Source organism: Poecilia mexicana, unplaced genomic scaffold (assembly GCF_051168715.1).
Source record: "Poecilia mexicana isolate PSO_F unplaced genomic scaffold, ASM5116871v1 scaffold_15, whole genome shotgun sequence".
Taxonomy (NCBI): domain Eukaryota; kingdom Metazoa; phylum Chordata; class Actinopteri; order Cyprinodontiformes; family Poeciliidae; genus Poecilia; species Poecilia mexicana.
Window position 1 is genome coordinate 14,677,393 of NW_028263384.1, and position 18,940 is coordinate 14,696,332.

The window sequence follows — 18,940 nt, forward strand, 5'->3', positions numbered from 1 at the left end:
TAAACTCTGCACTTGTCCTAAGACTAGCAATCACATACCCAGAGTACTCTCCCTTCTGGGTAAGTGAGATAGTTTCACTGACCCAAAAGTACACCAGTGGTGTACAACCTAACTCAATTATCATAACCCTGAGATAAAAGCTGTTCTTTATTGTAAAGCCTCCGTAATTGGTTACAAGTGAGGAAAGAAAAATCCATCTACCCACTCAAAAACTCTCCCTTATGTGTGAGACAAGAGCCCTCTTATGGTTTCTGTGCCTGACTACTGTGTACTTGTAATTACTGTCATTACAATGTGAGGGCCACACAGAGTGAGAAGATGAGAGGCGTGAAGAGCAGGCCATTGATTATTCCTTGACCAGGTTTGGAGGCAGCATATTATTTGTCATCGTAGGGAACTTGTATGTCAGTAAACTGGGCATTAACAAGCCTAATGAAAACCTAGATGTAGTAATAATATCAGAGAAAGTGTTATCTAAAGCCTCTGTCAGCTACAAACAAAACCAAATAAATCCACAATAGCATTTAAAACTTGTATTTGTGGAAGTACATAGAGAAATCTGTAAACCCCACAATTTAACGCACGTGGAGCCTGCAAAGATTTAGAACTCTAGAATAAAAAATTCTGTCGTTAGCTTGCAGATGCAGTTCAATACAAAAGAGCATACGAAAAAAAAATCATTAATTTCAGCAATTTAAAGCAAAGAGAGAGACTTTTACTTTTTATACATTTGTTATAAACATAGCAACATTTTTCAGTTTTTTTATTCTCCTGATTTGGTGGTGAACAACGTAGGATATTTTATTCATGCATTAAAAATTATCTTCTTTTTCAATGGTTTTATGATACATTTAAATTATCTAAGAAACTGGGTTTCACTTACAAACTCACACAGCAAATAATCTATCTGGTTATGTGAAGATGTTGCTTGTCTGTATCAGAATGTGCAGCGAACATTTAAATCAAATATGATTTTACTGTTATAGTCTATCACAAAACCATGGTAAAACACCTATATTTAAAAGTTATTTCTTACTTTTAGAAGGCACACGCAGGTTGGACATAACAACTCCCAAAGAATCTGCCTGCACCCTGAGAACGTAGCTGGTTATATTCTCATAGTCCAGAGGTTGGGCAACGGAGATGACACCTGTGCTGCTGTCCACTTTAAAGTGACCTGCAAACAAGAAAACATGGTGACTATTAAAATAAAAGGGTTGTTTTCCTCCTTTTTTATTTCTGCTTTTGATTGAATTTGATATGTTTGTCACTTTTCAAATGTAAAATAATTTTTGTTTCTCTTTGCCACCAAGTTTAGCAAGCCATTTAAAGTCTGAGTGCAACAGAAATGTGATTTTCTATATCTATGCAAAGATGCAGTTAATATAAACTCTGTCGCCTTCAATATTAAGAAAAATCCTGTTGTTGTTTTTTTTCCTCAGGGACACTTTACAACAAAAAACAAAACTCATTCTCAGTATATGGTAGTACAAACAATTTTGCACCTAAGATGGGAGTTTCTCTCTAATCAAATAAATAAAAAGCAGTTTTCTTCAAAGCCGCAGTCTATGTCACAGACAATCCCAGGTAGGAAGTATGTGGAAAAGCCTTTTTGTATCTTGTACCCAGAGAAAAGTCAATTAGTCTTCATTTCCTGCACCGCATTTGATCTGTAGGCCATACCTAGTTCATTTCCTCCAACAATGGAGTAGAAGATGGTTTGATTCATAGCAGCAGCTAAAATAGTCCCCACTGCAGTGCCAACTGGAGACAGCTCTTTCACTGGCAGAAACCTGGAAAGACATCAAACAACTAGTAAGGCAGCCATTGCTGTCCAACACTTTGGTCAAATCAGTATAAAGAAAGTAGAAGAAAGTATAACTGAATGGTCAGCACTATGCGTCAGTGTTGTATATTTTCTAAGAAAAAAAATAAAATTAGATAGATAGATAGATAGATAGATAGATAGATAGATAGATAGATAGATAGATAGATAGATAGATAGATAGATAGATAGATAGATAGATAGATAGATAGATAGATAGATAGATAGATAGATAGATAGATAGATAGATAGATAGATAGATAGATAGATAGATAGATAGATAGATAGATAGATAGATAGATAGATAGATAGATAGATAGATAGATAGATAGATAGATAGATAATATCTATATAGTTTGGGTCACACAAGATAAGTCACTTTATTTAAAACTGGATCTTATTTGGAAACAGTGCATGAACGGTCCAACAGAGGAAAGCAAAACAGAAATTGGAATTGCGCATTTCATAAAAAAGGGATTATTAACATGGAGAAAGAATGTAGCTATAACATGACATCATACATAATTACATCAAATAAACAACTGATAAATTTAGGCAAATAAGAAGACATGACTGCAATTATAGAATAATTTGACTTATACAGGTAAGTTGCATTAGAAAGAAGCCAAGAGTAAAAGACACAGCAAAGGTTAAACAACAACAACAACCAGATGCACAATTAAAATGCCATACAGAGAGAAACATGACACAATACTGACAACAGACACAACTCCCAGTATGAATGCAAAATTTTGCAAGATGAAAGAAAACATTTGAAAGAGTAACACGTTCGCTTACTGCGCCAATACTCTCCATTTACTTTAATAGGTTTTGTCATGCAACATCATTTATCCTGCAGATCAAGCCAATCAACACAGTTTATCTCACAGGTGCATAATTAGTTAAATCATTTTCTTTGAGCAAAATGTGGTTGAGGTAAAAAAAATAAAAATAAACAAATCTTAAAGTGGTGCCACATCTCTGTGTATATCACACAGTAGCTGCATAATAAAGCAAAGCATTCTCTCCCCCAGAGTAGGACTGTGTAAGGGCATGAGCAGCAGATCGAAAAAGAGAGCTGAGCAGAAAAGAAACACTCCTTTTGTAGTTTTTTTTCCTTTCTCTTATTTATGGTGAAATACTTAGGGGAGGATAACGTTCCCAGTTTGTGGCTGTGACACTGTGATAAAGTCTTCATATTATGGAAGATTTTAACTGTAAACCCCCAAGAAACCTTAAGGTTTTTCACTTAAAGATACAAAAAAAACCCATAAATAAATAAATAAAAATTGCAGAGGGATAAGGTATACTGGGATTCAGCCTACTCATTTGTCCTTCGGCATTATTTTTCCTTACGTGATTATTAATGAATGAACAAACTTATGCATTCAGTCATTAATTCTGAAAATTGCTGAGACTGCAAGTATATATTTACCAATTCATTCAAGAAATTCTTTAAATGTAACATTTATAGAGTTGCTTAGAAACAGATATTACGGTACTCAAATATCTTCTTGTCGAAAACATCCACATTACATACCTGTCTAATAGAATACATACCTGTCCAAAAAGGTGCATATTGATTTCAAGCTGAAATGATTTCCCCTGTTCTTCATGGAAATTACAGCTCCCATAGAGATACGGTAAAGCTGTAGGTGTTGAGGAACGATTTGAAGATGACATCATCTCACTGTTGTGATATCTTTTTTTTTTTTTCCGCTTACTTATTCTCTCATTGTTGTATATAAAGTATGATTCAGTGTTCACTTTACATAATATCAAATTTCAAATTCAATTCCAAGGTTTACTATAGTTCACAGCAACTGCAGGAAATGTGTCACTGTTTTAGAAAGAGCACAAAATCATAATGACCTGTACTTGTATTTATGTAGCACTTTATCAAGTCCCGAGGACCCCAAAGCAATTTACATAACATTCAGTCATTCACCCATTCATGCACACATGGACATGCTGATGATGGTGAGCTGCTAAACTGTAGCCACAGCTGCCCTGGGGCAGTCTGACAGAGGCGAGGCTGCCATGTGCCAGCATCAGTGTGCCCTCTGGCCACCACCAGCAGGCAAGGCGAGTGAAGTATGAAGTGCAGACACTCAAATCTTCACAGGATAAACTCCTGCCAATGTCCAAACTTCCTGATTCTAATGTAGGTGCACCTTAAGAGATTAGAATATTGGGGGAAAAAAAAAAAAAAAAAAAAAAAAAAAAAAAAAATATATATATATATATATATATATATATATATATATATATATATATATATATATATATATATATATATATATATATATATATATATATATTAGAAATTACGTGTGTTCACACATTGGAATAGGCCTGTTGGAAAATGAAATCAACATCTCCATAAAGTTCGAATATCTCTAAAATGTCGGAATAGATGGCAGCACAGTGTACAAACACTAGACGATGACATGAATCCCCAAATCATTACTGACTGTAGAAACCTCACACTGTCCGTGTCTTTTCTTAAGGTGACATTAAAAATTTGCTTTCATCTGGAAGAGGACTTTGAAACACTGAGTCACAATACAGTCCTTTTTTCTCCATAGACCAGGTAAGAAACTCCTGATGTTGCATCCGGTTAGCGGCTCAACTCAAACAATGTGACTATTCTAGCTTATCTCTGGAAAACATCTGTGTGTGGTGGCTTTCGAAGCACTGCTTCCGCTTTTACAACACCGTAAATCCTTTCCAAACTCCTAAATAGGATTTCCTTCACAATCCAGTAAAGGTTGTGGTTACACCTATTGGTTATGCACCTTTCTCTACCACAAGTTTTTTTCCCCTCCTGTATACCGTCAATGTGCTAGGATACAGAATGCTGATGTTATGTGGTTAATAAGTAAATGATGTGATCTTTACCAGCTTCTAAGATCATATCTAACCTTAAGCGATTAAGGTTAGATATGATCTAACCTGCAGCAGCCCGTTTGCCGTTTACGCAAACAGAGGGAGCCTCAGGCCTTCCTCTGAGGCAGATTATATCGATGGGTTGGTCCAAATGGTTTTCCACTTGGACCTGCTTCCTTCAAGGACGTCTCCAGATGGCACTCACTGAGAGCGTCTGTAATCAGAACTGTGACTATAATAATAATAACAATAATAATAATGGAGGAAGTTGGGTTGCGGTCCGAGAGAGGAATTCAAATGATTGTTTTTTTTTTTTTTGTAGTTTTTTTCCCCCCAATGCGATCAGCTTTATTGGAAGTTATTGGAATGCTACATTGTGATGTAGCATTGTAACATCACAATGCTACAATTTATTGAATAAAACAATATTTTAAAAGTTTATAAAAAAATAAAAAAAAACACCAAAAGACAAAGTATAGGCCAAAGAACAAGAACACAATATGACAAAATAAATAAATAAATCATAGAATACAGCAACTGTAAATGCAGACGGCTAAACCGAGATACTTTTTAACCTTCCATACTTTTTGGATTGACCAAACACAGATACTGCAGCATCAGCAGTTTGATGTTAGCAGTGGTGTCCAGTGTGGCTTGTTCCAAATCAAAGACATTGATTCATCACAGTTACTACTTTTGCTGCTTTGGAGGTGCAACAAATGTCTGTCTCTGCACTTTCCACAGTAAATAATGAGGTGCAATGACCCCCGGAGTGAGACTACTGAAAAATGTCTGCCTCAAAGAGGCTTCTCACATAGCAAAACGAGGGGATACAACTTTAAGATCGAATGTTTTCAGTCTTCTCAGATTAAAGAATGAGTCTGTTTTGTTAAGATACATACTGCAGCATCGCTAAGCGAGATATGCTGATTTATCTTAGGGGTTATCTTTCAATTTAAGAAGAAAATGAAGGCAGTCTGGAGCAGACACAATGTGAATTCCAGGAGGAGGCAACACTGTTATCACCTTCCTACAAAGTGGCTCTGCCTCAGGGTTGAAAACTGCTGAGGAATGCCAAGGTGGATATTATTATGACTAAAGTATGCCAATTATTGTAAAAGTGGAACCACATGTAAACAGGACCTTGGACAGATAAATTGGGTGATTTAGACTGACAGGTGGAAAAATCTTGCTTTGATAGATTGTTGTTCTACTGCCATCCAGATATTTGCATAAAAGCTGGCTTAAACAATGGAGTTTGAATTTTTTTTTTTTTTTTACAAAGGTCAATTGGTGAGGAATTCTATTAAATCCAACCTGTTATTTTTTTTTCTAAGTAGGGCCAAAGTTACTTTTCAATTGAGATGAAAAAAAAAAAACAACAAAAAAAAAAAACAACTAATCTAGAGCACGAAGAATGGCATAGACAGAAGAGCAACCTGACATGTCTATAGACAGCAGAGGGTCCCGGTGTCAACATGAGAGAGTGAATGACATGCCGCTGAGAAGTGCGGGCGGCTCACATGTGTCAGCAAGCACTCTGCCCCAGGGCCAATGGCAGAGTGATGCTTACGAGACAAGGCAGAGGCGGATAAACCTTGTTACACACACCACAGGGGCAGCTGTTGCCGTGTCTACCATACTCCACTTTATACCTCGGTTCCTTTTTTGCAATGCACAACAGACTGAAAAACAAGCAATGAGCATAATATGAGAGTGACGGATGTGACCTTCCTGTGCTTGATGAGTTTTTTTTTTTTTAATACATTAAATTCAGATGTGCATCGTGAATGAAGTGTATTGCCAACATGGCACAAAAACTTCATTGTACCACATAGGGTAAATCATGAATACTTGTTTATTATGCTACCCAGTTGTTCAGCATTTATCAGTTCAATTCAGTGAGCGAGATGGATGAATTCAAATCTTGTTTTGTAAGTTTTGTTAGTAAGCCGATGTGCCACCCTGGTGTGTGTCTCTGCCTGCAAGCAAATTTTCAAATGATGAACGATAATTACAAATCTGAAAAAAAAAACCCATTTCAGCTTCTGTTTCTATAAAAGCTGATGGAAAGAAAAATTCTTTATAGAGAGCTTAGTTTTTCGGAGTCAACCTACTTAAGCGTTTCCCAGTGGATTAAAGGTGTGCTATAATTTTAAAAATAAGAGAAAGTTTAAACGCTCTTTGCCGTTCTGCGGGTATGCTAGGATCTAGGGCTGTTGTAAACGAATATTTTAGTAATCGAGTAATCTATCGATTATTCTTACGATTAATCGAGTAATCGGATAAAAAAAAATTACAAAATGAAATATTGGTAAATCTGGCATAATACCGGTGTTACTATCAGATATCAATATCAGTCCAATTTTTCATATTTGAGCATCCCTAACAGTTGCTTTTTTGTAGCTTAGAAAACTAACCTGTAACAATAATAGCTCACTTTCTAAGTTAACCAGAAGAAAAGTTATAGAAAAATCTGAAATTATATTGAATTTAATAACAAAGAGGCAGGCTCACAAATATGCTTATAAAAATGTCTACAATCCAGCTTTTAGTTTATGTATTCATCTTCAGTGAGTTTAATAGATTAATTAAACTCACCTTGCCACCCAACCTGTCACGCTTTGGGTTTGAAAATACGGGAAATGCCGCCTGGAGTGGGAGGAGAGGGCGAATGAACGAACGTAAGATGGTAAGATGGGGTGGAGGGGAGGAAATAGACCAGCGGACTGACGAACCGTTAGACCGGGGGACGAACACGGGGGGAAGCAATACGGGATATTTACGACACCTTCACTGGTCACACTCAGAAACTCATCTACCAGCCATGTACGATGCGCTCCGCCACCCGTTTCTTCAGACCGGGATATGACATTTATTGTGCGGTTCGTCGGTAAAGCTACATTTACACAGTAAGCATCAGATACTCAGCCGCCCGCCCTGTTCAGTCTATCCGCTCACCTCAGCGCTCTTCCCGCCGTTCGCTTTCAACCAGCAGCCCCGGAGGAGAAATGCTGCCGTACTCCAGGCATTCCCCCAGTCATTTTAAGGATGCTTATTGGTTCCCCAAAAACGATAAAAAGTCGGGCATTATCATCAATCAATAAAATCCCCATGGGCCAATCTTGAAGATTGGACTTTATGCCGCTGAGACTTAGCTTTTGTCAACAACTCAGAGGCGGAAGTGAGAGCTCCGCGCAACGCAAATGAAGTTCCGGCCGGAACACGGTGCGCTAACTAATAAAACATAAATTAACGAAGCTTCGAGGCAGGTACATTTTCCTCGAGGAATTTTAGTAATCGAGGTACTCGAATCATTCGAGGAATCGTTTCAGCCCTACTAGGATCTCTTCTGTGCTTAATGCCAACAAATGTGCGACAATGAAGATCAAAACAATACTCAGTAACTGGATTTCCGTTTTTATTTTGTTCCCTACTGTTAGTGTTAAGATCCATTATCTTTCTGTACATGGTTACTGTACACGTGAAATTAAATATTACATATGTTGATGCTAATATTATTTAGCTTAGGGTTTACAAAAATAATAGCCATCCAACCATTACGCACTTGTCCTTGGAGGGTCACAGGAGACCTGGTGCTCACCTTTGGGGGTTATGGGGGAAGTGGAAGCAGGGTACTCCCTGGATAGGGCACCAGTCCATCACAGGGCAACACAGAGACACACAGAACAAGCAGCTATACACTATATACTAAGAGAATCTTAGAGTAACCTATTGCCCGGACAGACATGCTTGTAGACTATTGGAGAGCTAACTCACCAGGAGAACATGTAAACTCCATGTGGAGCGACAACATGCTGGGAGTAAATCCCAGGACTTTTTTACTGCGCCACCGTGCATGTCCTTGCTTATTTCATATAAAACATGCATGATAATAATAAGACAAAGCTGACCATATAAGCATTACATTTGCCACGATTGTGCATACACTCCATTTACAAACACTTATCTAAAAAGCCAGAGTCCTTAATGATAGGTTACACTGCTTGTCTCCTCTGTCTTTCTGCATTGACCTTTATCTGATATTTGGATGTGTACAATGATGACTCTGTGTCAGTTAGACAGCTGCATGATGCCTGTCTATTGAGCAGATTTGAGCAAAAGGTCAGCAACCCTCTGGAGTTCACATGTTTAAGACTCAATGCTGCAGATTCAAACCTGCAGCTGATAATCAATCATGCCCTTCAGTTACTTTGAGAAGCCCCATGCCCTAAAACTACAAGTCAAGAAAGAAAGAAAGAAAGGAACTAAAGGATAAATGTTCACCGACAAACAGATTACAGAGAAGTTGATTTATTTAAATGCAGATTTTCAGTGAGGCACAAAGCCAATGTGTGGGAGAATGCAGTGTAATTTTCACAGCTCAGCTTTGAAATGCATGGCAGTGAGCATAAATATGTGGGCTCAGAGAACCTCTATAACTTTTATAAACAGCTGGCAAATCGCTAAAAATGCCACTAAAAGAGATGCGTAGCATGGAAGCATGTCATCTGCTGATTTATGCAAGAACCGTAGCCGTGTTGAAATTTGGGAGGTGATTCTTAGCTACGGTTTACTTCCCAAAGTATCCAGGAATGCTTTTTAAGAATATATTTTTATTGAGCAATATACTGACTACTACAAAACCTTTGATCCGGTCTAGCTAAAATTTGGGCTATTTCTCATGTTATATGGATATTTCTGAGGGACTTTTTCAATATAATATCCTGGATTGATAATATTAGATGTATTTTATTCAAAAAGCATCTTAATAACAGGCTTTACTGTTCACCAAGTATAAGCTTATACTTGGTGAACAGTATACCAAGTATACTGTTCACTTGGTATACTTGATCACCAAGTATAAGCTTATACTTGGTGAACAGTAAATTATTTGCTCTTAACCTTTGGTAGCTTATATAACTTCTGCTCAACTACTGTCAAATAAGTAGCCTTCAACATGGTTACATACGTCATAACAAAGCCATAACATTGTATTTATGTCTTAAAAATCATTTTTGTTTCTGTACTGTAATTCCTGAGGAAGGGACATGTCAGTTTATATAAGCTGTAAGCCAAACTCATAAAATCTCTAACATACTCACTTGAAATATATCACTCTATGTGTATTGAATTACATTATCTACTTTTGCTTTTAAAACTGATTTTTTTTAATATTAATTATATTTTTGATTATATTCTAATTTATGAAGATGCACCTGTATCTGTTGTTTTGTTTGTGTGCGTGTGTTTTCAAATGCAGAATTGGGAAATGGCACAGGGGCAGATAATTAAAAGAACATTTAGCTCTCAGGATTATAGTAACAATGATTTTATTACTCACTGGCATGACTACAAGAATAAATATTGACACTGATGCATATTTAAGTAGAGCAAGCAAAGCTAACTTCAATGACGAGGACATTTTATATATATATATATATATATATATATATATATATATATATATATATATATCCCTGTTTATTCACACCCTTTAGAAAAGTGATGGTCCTCTGACTGTCAAGTGGAGAATAACACAAAGGGAAGAAAAAGCGAAATAGTAATAGGCTGAGAAGAAAAGCTCAGGGGACGTGGAAGCTTGGCTGTGAGTGAACAGAGGGAACGAGGAGAGGGGAACATAAAATGACATTCGGAATCAGTCAGGCAAAAGTCTCGAGCGATTTAGAGTAGATTTAGAAAGGGAAGTGCTGAGGGGAGATAAGCAGCACAAAAAACTGCTCAGATAGCAGGTTTGTAACAACGGGCCAGAAAACATAGCCTTAGAGCAACTGAAGGTAGGGAGGGACTGGCATATCTGGTCTGTGTTATACAGCAAGCTAACCCCCCATCTCCAGTTACACAGAATGAGAAATATGTGTCCATTTGCTTGCTTTAAGACCAAAGCTTAAGACTTCCCTTAAGGATTCTGCTCCTGACTTGGAAAAAAGGAAAAGGCTTCAGTAAAGTTCACCAGGATGCTCTCTGGGGCTCCAGGAAAGTCTTCACCAAGCATCCGAAGTGGAGAAGGGCTCCAGGCGAGTGACATGTGGAAGATTGGTTCAATCCGAGAGAAAAAAAAAAAAAAAATTGCTCCTACTCCGATATACACCAAATCATATTTATTTCCTGTTGGACAGGTATTAAATGCATTTTCCATGTCCAACATTACACATGTTCAATGAGGGTGGTTAAAATTAATGGCTGCCAAACAACTACTGGGTAAGTGGACATGGGCCTGCATATGGACTGAAATGTCAATGACTCCACCAGAGCTCCCTCAATCCTGCCGTAGGTCTGAGTGTCAGGGTCTTTGGCCTAACAAATTCTCTAGGAGTAGGAAGGGGAAACACTAATTTGAGGCAGCCTCAGGGAATGAGGCAGAGATTAGCAAAAAGACGAGCTGAGGAAACCACCAACTCACTTTATCGTCTCCTTCTTGCACAGTCACTCAGTTTGGGAGGGCGGCCTGATCCAGGCAGATTTACGCATCTGCCATATCCCTTTCTTTTCTTCATGAAAGGAATATGAAGAAATTTAACTGAACTCCAGGGGAGGTCAAGTACCTTAGATATACTTTGTATCCATCTCCTGACTAATACTTTTCAATAACATTCTCTGATTTGTTTGAAGAGTTCTTTTGTCTTCATGCTGGGAATTCTGATTAACCAGTGAATGAACTGTCCAGACACAGGTAAGCTTATGATGCAATCACTTCAGGCATGCTCAGATGATCTCCATCCAATTCATTGTGATACTACTAGCCAATCACTAGCCAACTGGTACTAAAATCAGCCAATCGCTTATTATATGTTAAATATCTTTATGTAGTTTTTATTTTATTTTCTATACAACAGTTTTCACTTTGACGTCACAAGAATATTTTAATTTATTTGTCAAAGAAGCCGAATTTTGTTGATCATGTTTGATTTGTGTAAACTATAAAAGACAGTGTTGTGATGGTTAGCCAAACATCTAATGCATCTGTGATGCTGCAAAAAATATATACAAGACGTTTAGTTCCATAATTTAAAAACAAAACAAAAAAACCAAGTAGCAACACAATGCTAAAAAAGCAACAACAGTACAAGTAACTTGTTTTAGCCAACAATGACTAGAGCACCTAATTTCCCTCTGACAGATGGGGAAGAGCAACCATAAAGCAGGAGAAGAAATCATTAAGTCAGCCAAGGTCCGTTGAGATGTTTTAATTGTGTACCCCAGAGCTATAGGCATAGCTTACCTGATTGCTGCTATAACTAACTGGGGCAGACAAGAACTTCTGTGGACATTTAAAAAGTGATTTGTGTTGCAAAGGTTTCTTAAGGGAGAAGACAATCATTAGAGATTGGGAGGAGAGGAATGAGTGGACAGTTAATCGCAAAGGAAGCAGATTGTATGCTCTCCGCTGGAGAGAGGCATTTTCTGCAGGGGAGGCTTGAGCACCTGGCTAATGCTTTCATGCTCATAATTTACAGTAGACCTGCCACTGTGTGTGGTAACTTTGGCAGTGTGACCAAAGATCCCAACCGGTTTGCAAAGTGTTTCAGCCTTGCCACTCATTCAAAGTGCCAATCAATGGCTTTTCAATGGCTACATTGCTGTCCCGGTGTATTAGTCATTGAATAAAACTGTATGGAGGTGCACACCACCTTTTAAATATGTCCTTATCACTTTTTTCAAAACGTTGTCAAGTTAAAACCACAAACTTTTATTTACTGGAACCTGTACACTACCTGCACGGTTGGAATAATAATGTTAAGGTTTTAATTATGTTTCATTTCAACCAGCTTCCTACACTTTGAAAAAGAAATAAAAATGTGGAACTTTCTTCCACATCTTTGCCCCCCAACACTGCTTGTGGAAACATGCAAACATCATTTCTTAGACTTCTTTCCAGTAATAGTTTACTCCCTGGCACTCCCCGTTAAGGTCAGATCCGAGGAGTGTGTGCCTACCTGTTGCACTGAGCACAGATTCTCTCCCCTGAGCTGTGAATCTCTGCAGCTCCTCCAGTCTCACCAAGAACCGGCTGGCTACTTTTATGATTAGCTTCAACTCCAAGCCTTGAAAGGTTTACTGCAGTGCACAATTCTTTTCATTTTCAGATGATAGAATAAAAACTCCTACATATTCATACCTCAGGATATTGTTTTAATTAATTATAACCTTTTATCATTTCCACAACTTTGTCCCTTATTTGTTCAATGTAGTCCTGGAGCTTCATGGTGAGGTTTGTTCGATTATCTTCTTCTTTTGAAGACTTTTTTTTTGCACTTGTGGCCTTTTATTTAGCAGTATTCAGACATTAAGGGTGCAGAGTGAGAAGGGGGGGAAAGACATGGGGCAAAAGGTCCAAGCTGAAGTCGGAATGGCCGCGTCGGGTCTGCAGCCTCCGTGCTTAGGAGATTCTCTGTCCGCCCCAACCACTGTACCATGCAGCACCCTGTTCACTTATCTCGTAAAACAAACTTTAGATACCTACAAAGATCAGCTGTATTTAAACTGACACCAAATCAAACACAGATTAACTCTGTTTACAGAGAAAGTCATGTCTTAAGGCAACTGGCTGCACTAGATTTTAAATAAGGATATCACAGAAAAGAGGGTTTTATCTATGCAATTCTTGAGCACCATGTATCATTTTCTTTCCACTTCCATCAAATCTCATTAAAATACATTAAAGCGGTTCTAATGTCACAAAATGTTAACAACAGACTGTTTAAACCCCAACAAAAGCACACAAACTTCACACATACACACACTTTCAACAAGGCATAGTTTAACTAATACCAGCAACATGGACAAGAAAACAAAGCTGTGAAAAAAGATGCAACATCTCAAGTGACGTGTTGACAGGTTAAGCTGCACTTACATTACCCCTTCCATGCATAGACAGAGAGACCCGTTAAATTTGCACACAAAAGAGAGTCTGTCAGGACTCTAAACATACAAGATACTAAATCAATCCACTTAAAGTAAGCTGCACTTTAAGCTCCTAATGACTAACTACACGCCAGATGACTTTGCCACGAGACCTCGGAAGCTTTAAAGTCTGGCAAGGATCCTCTAAATCTCTGCAGAGGAGTACCTACGGCAGCATGACATAATACCCAACAAGAATCAGCTCTATTGCTTCATCACACAATATTTTTCCAAGCAGCTTAAACCGGCCTGTTAATAACGTGTTTATATTTAATAAAACATTGCTTTTCGGCATCCTCCCAAGCTTCAGTAGCATCATTAGCGAAAAACTCCACCCAGCCATGGCCTAGTAAAGCTGCGTGTTGCATTTGAGAGCAGTGGGGAGAATATTTTCCTCATCTGCTTCTCTCTCTGCCATTTTAACCATCTAAATAGTTCATCTTTTTTAAAAGTGGCTCTTTACAGACTGAGAGTGTAGCCCAGTTATCTGCCGTGATGGAAACAAATGGGGATTAAAGTGGTGCTGAAATGGACAGTCTGCTCCGGTATATAAATACATATAAAATTTGATCTGTCATGCTAAAAAACTGAGCTTTGAGATACTAGAGCTGAAAACAACAATTAAGACGTATGCAGATAGCTAGGATTTGCTTAAACATAATAAATGCATGAGGAGAAGTGCCAACACTGTAGCACAAATCAAAATATATAATTTATTAGGTCATTATGGTTCAGATTGTCAAAAAAGCGGAAAAGATGACGGGACATCAAATAAGCTGTTCTTGTCCACTCTTTCTAATCGCTGTCAGCTACCCACCCCCCTTTGTCTAGCAGCACATCCAAAGCTGCTCCAAGGTGTGAGCGTGTACAGGAGCAGTCAGCTGCATCAACGGCATGTCAGTGATACTCACGTATACTCTTCCTCAGTGAAGATCGGGATGAGAGAGGGCTGAAGGACAGTGATCTCCACCAAAGTACTGTTTGACTTCACCGGCTCCCCGTTATCAAAGGCAATCACAAACAGCTACAAAGAGACATCAGAACGATATACTCATGAAAGCGCAAACACACAATTATCACAACTCCAAGCCATACTGCGTCTCTCTCTCTAACTCCTCTTTTGAAGTTCTTGCCAGGTGTTTTTTGGTAGACATGTTCGGCATCTTAATAAAGACATGGTAGCAAAACCTTGCAAAACTAATACAGGGAAAGTCTGATTGTGCTGATCTACATTCAAAGGCTGTGCAAACGGGGCTGAGAGAGTGAGCCAGTGGAGTGAGAGAGATAAGTAGAAAGAATAGACGTAGAACTTTTGAAAAAAAAAAAAAACCCACTAAAAACAAAGAGATGAAACAAAATAAACAGAAAGACAGACACATTAATAACGAAAAACAATCTGCAACACTGCAGCTGATTGACAAACTGATGTTTGAAATAGTTCTATCTAAAAAAAAAAAAAAGAGTTGCTAATCAGAGAATCAGTTTTTGTGCTTATCCTGATTACTGTCATTATGTCCTATTTAAAACAACTATATTTTAAATCTGATATGAAATCATCCAAATTGTGTATGGATTTTCAAACGTAAAATAGAAAGTAGCATTTATGATCTGGTGGATTTTTTGTACTTTGTGTCTCATTTCTGCCCACTGACCCTCCAGCCGGTTGAGGAATTTGGCTGCCCTCGTCGACTCCATTTCTACCAGAGCTTTGTTCCAATTAAAAATCTCTTCAATGTCATCACCCATCCTGCACATGTTTGGACCAGGGGATTTAATTAAAGCATTTGGCCATTTTAGAGAAACATTTTCACAAATTGGCACTTTTATGGCTGCTAAATTATTGAAATTGAGTGTACTGATTATATTTGGAATGATTTGCACTATAGCACATTAGAAGTAGCTGAGCAGAACTAGACTGTAAAACTGGGCTTTAAATCTGATTTTTTTTTTTTTTTTTTGCTGGTCCATGGAGTTTGTTTTGAATTAACTCAACCAAAATGAATTGACATACAAATTTATTAGAATAAGATAAGATTAATGTAAGATTAAGCAATGCTTCTGGGTGCATATCATATCGTTTGAAGGGGACAAAATCATATGGCTTAAGGAACTAATGTCAAGAAAGAAACACAAAACTTCATTTTATTGGAGTGACTGAATTTTATACTTTTTTTAATGTCAGACCCTATTGACCGTGTAATCAAGTTTCCACTGGTGACGAAACACTGATCAGGAATGATAAAAGCAGACAGTTCAGGCAAGGTCACCTCCTGCCAGTGATGGTGATTTATGTGAGTACCTGGGATGGTGGTGTGAAAATAACCCCAGTTCTTTTTTTCTTTTTTTTTTAATATTAGCAGATGTTACCAATTTACAATATATCAGTACAATTTCATACATTTTAGTGAAGCTCTTTCAACAACTGAAGAATGAAAAGCAATCTCTTTTCAGCTTTAACTTTTCACTATCACACTGTTAAAGTCAAGACAACACGGGTTCCTGCGACACAACCAACCCAGCCTTCTCCTTCTGTGCTATATATAGCTACTATGACTCAACTCGGATTCCACGGGAGCCCTCTTAAATGGCACTGTTTTTTTTTCCTTCCTACTCCTCAATACATCACTGCACCTCCTTCTGAATATCTGTGTCAATATCTGGGAAGGCTCCAGTTAACATGACAACCACAAGGACAATATGAGTAAAACGTACGAAATGACGCATGTATACATATCTATCATGCACGTTATATAGGTAGAAACTTACTTTAAAGGTAACGCTAGGCTCTTCATTGAGGTTGACCTTGGTGATGATTCTGCCAGTTTCCTGCTCTACATCAAAGATGCTCCCGCTGTAAGGAGACCTTTCCTGGTCCACTCTGTAGCGCACAAAACTGGCCGGAGTGCCCTGTAAAAACAAGAAAAAAGTTAACATGGCTCACAATGGGTCATTCTATAAATATCAAAAATAATCTTCACAAGTTAAAAAAAAAAAAAAAAAATGGAAAAAGGCGGCGTAAAAATAATGTTATGATTCGAGCCACAGAAATGTATAAACATCGTTTTTTCTATGTGTGCAATTCATGAAACTATTTAATTGACTTTTTCATTTATATGAAAAGGATTCTGACAAAAAAAAAAAAAAAAAGCAGGCCTGCTCTTTGCCTCTCCTGTGTGGAGCTGCCATAAAGCATCACCACGTTCTTGTCTTTAAAACAAAAAACTCTTAGCCTCTTATATTCACCATTAGCCTGCCCCTCACCAAACATCTGTATATACCCTCACTTTGATTCACTTAACTATGCTATTCATCAGAGACATAAAAGAGAAAAAATAATAATTTAAATTCATCCCTTTCAATTCAAACAATTCAATGCATCAGCGACAATATGGACTTTACTATAACCCTTGATTGTGATTAATCATGGATCTTGATTAACAATCATTTCACAGCTAATCTTATTCAAGACCTATCCATTCAGACCCAGAATGAAGCATTCAGTAGTGAGGAACAGTCCATAATGTAAACACTGCAAACTGGGGTAGAACCGAACCAGACGTTAAGCAGCGTGAGAAAGACTCTGTAATGGACAAGCAGCTAAGAGGATGATGGCCGATTCTCTCAGAGGTATGTCACACTGGAGAGGGACGTGTAGGTTTCCTCCCAGATACAGTACGCTCCATCCGAACCACAAATAACCAGAAGAAAATGAAATTATGGGTTGATCTGGCAAATTCAATACATTTTAAACAAGTATTTATCTGAAGCAACTGAGGGGCCAGAGCTGAGCGAGTGGAATGTCGTCTTAATTTAGTTATTTTATTTGTAAATGGATTATTGACTAATCAGATCTGTGACAAAAAAAAAAACTACAGGGAATACAAGAGTTGCCAGAATCAATTATAGTAAATATGCACTTCTGCAACAGACAGGAAAAAAATAAGGACTTTCATTTTGGGCTACAAAACAGCAGATTCCTTACATCTTGTTCTGAGGAAAAACGAATATTCGTCTCCATGGAAACCTCTTGTTCAGACAGTCATAAGTGCCACCTCTTCCAAGGTACAGGTAATGAGAAAGGAGGTAATCTTCAGTATTTATTGCTTTTTATATACCATATTACTATGAGACTCTTTCTTTCTGAGTGCAGTTTTGCTTATGACCACACTGTGCAAATGTGTGAGCCAGTCTTGTTTGGTGTTTAAAAAAAGCAAGGGTGTCTGTGTGTGTCATGCTGTCAGTTAAATACCAAATCCAGGCCAGCAAAAATCTGGGTTAGTTTGGGGACCTGGGTTGTCAAACCATTTTTCTCTCGTCTCCATTACACCATTCATACTGTCACTGTGCTTCTGGCTTTGTTTTTTTTTTTTCAGGCTTTAGCACTATTGAATATTTACTGCGGTGAAAAACTTCCCTTGTGGGGTTCAGAATGGTAACAGCAACAATGTCAAAGTTCAACTTAAAAAGGAAAAGTTTGAGATTTACAACAACTGGGCGAGGGTGAGCAACAGGAGGGAGAGCCTCCTTCCCAGATAAAGTGAGACGTACAACAGCCAGGGTGACATTGTGAAGATGTTCTACCACCCACAGCTAGAATTGACAGCCATCCGCTTCCCTCGGTGTTCATGTGCAGTAGAGAGAATACAAGCTTATTCAGCCTTGGTGAGATCCCACCAGCAGGAGGGCCACTAATATCGTAGGAGTCCAGTCATGCACAACTTTACAGAGAAACCAACTTAGAGCTGAAGACATTTTCCATTCCACTTTTTAACATAGGATGCCTACAAAAAAAAAAAGCAAATAAGTGAAAAACTTAAACATCAGAAGTAGCACTGCCACATAGAAAAAAGAAAAGTTTGAGATGAAAGGCATGTCACTGAACAATCTGAGAAATAGTAGATGACTCATACAAGGAGAGATGCACGCAAAGATCATCTTGCATATATAGGTAAGTGCAAAGTGAATATACACACAGCTCTGTATCTCCATTGAGAGGATTGCAGTCTTGAACACACTGTGAAAATGGCTTGTGTAATATACTGCAGCTGAAAATGATTCTTTTTCTCACAGCAGTATGGAGTCACTAGGAAAGATTTTGCTTCTTATTAATTTCACCTAGACTGTATACATGGCAGACGCTGCACCAATCCGCCTGTCCATCTCCCGCTCTCTTCTTCCCTCATTCGTGAACAAGATCCCCAGATACTTAAACTCCTCCACTTGGGGCAGGACACCCACCCTGACCCAGAGAAGGCACTCTACCCTTTTCCGCTCACTGACAGGTCGCCAGTGCAACGGACT

General features: G+C 38.1%; 1 protein-coding gene across 4 annotated transcripts in view; it reads right to left on the reverse strand.

Moving 5' to 3' along the window:
- The window catches only part of LOC106915464 (protocadherin-15), a 159,929-nt gene that overhangs the window by 37,479 nt on the left and 103,510 nt on the right, over window positions 1-18,940 (reverse strand). For all 4 annotated transcript variants that reach the window (XM_088012834.1, XM_088012833.1, XM_088012832.1 and 1 more), the window contains 4 exons: window positions 16,406-16,546; window positions 14,551-14,663; window positions 1,684-1,793; window positions 1,037-1,177 (listed from right to left, as the gene is read on the reverse strand). In XM_088012834.1, the coding sequence (XP_087868960.1) occupies window positions 1,037-1,177; window positions 1,684-1,793; window positions 14,551-14,663; window positions 16,406-16,546 (505 nt within the window). The remainder of the gene's footprint in view (window positions 1-1,036; window positions 1,178-1,683; window positions 1,794-14,550; window positions 14,664-16,405; window positions 16,547-18,940) is intronic.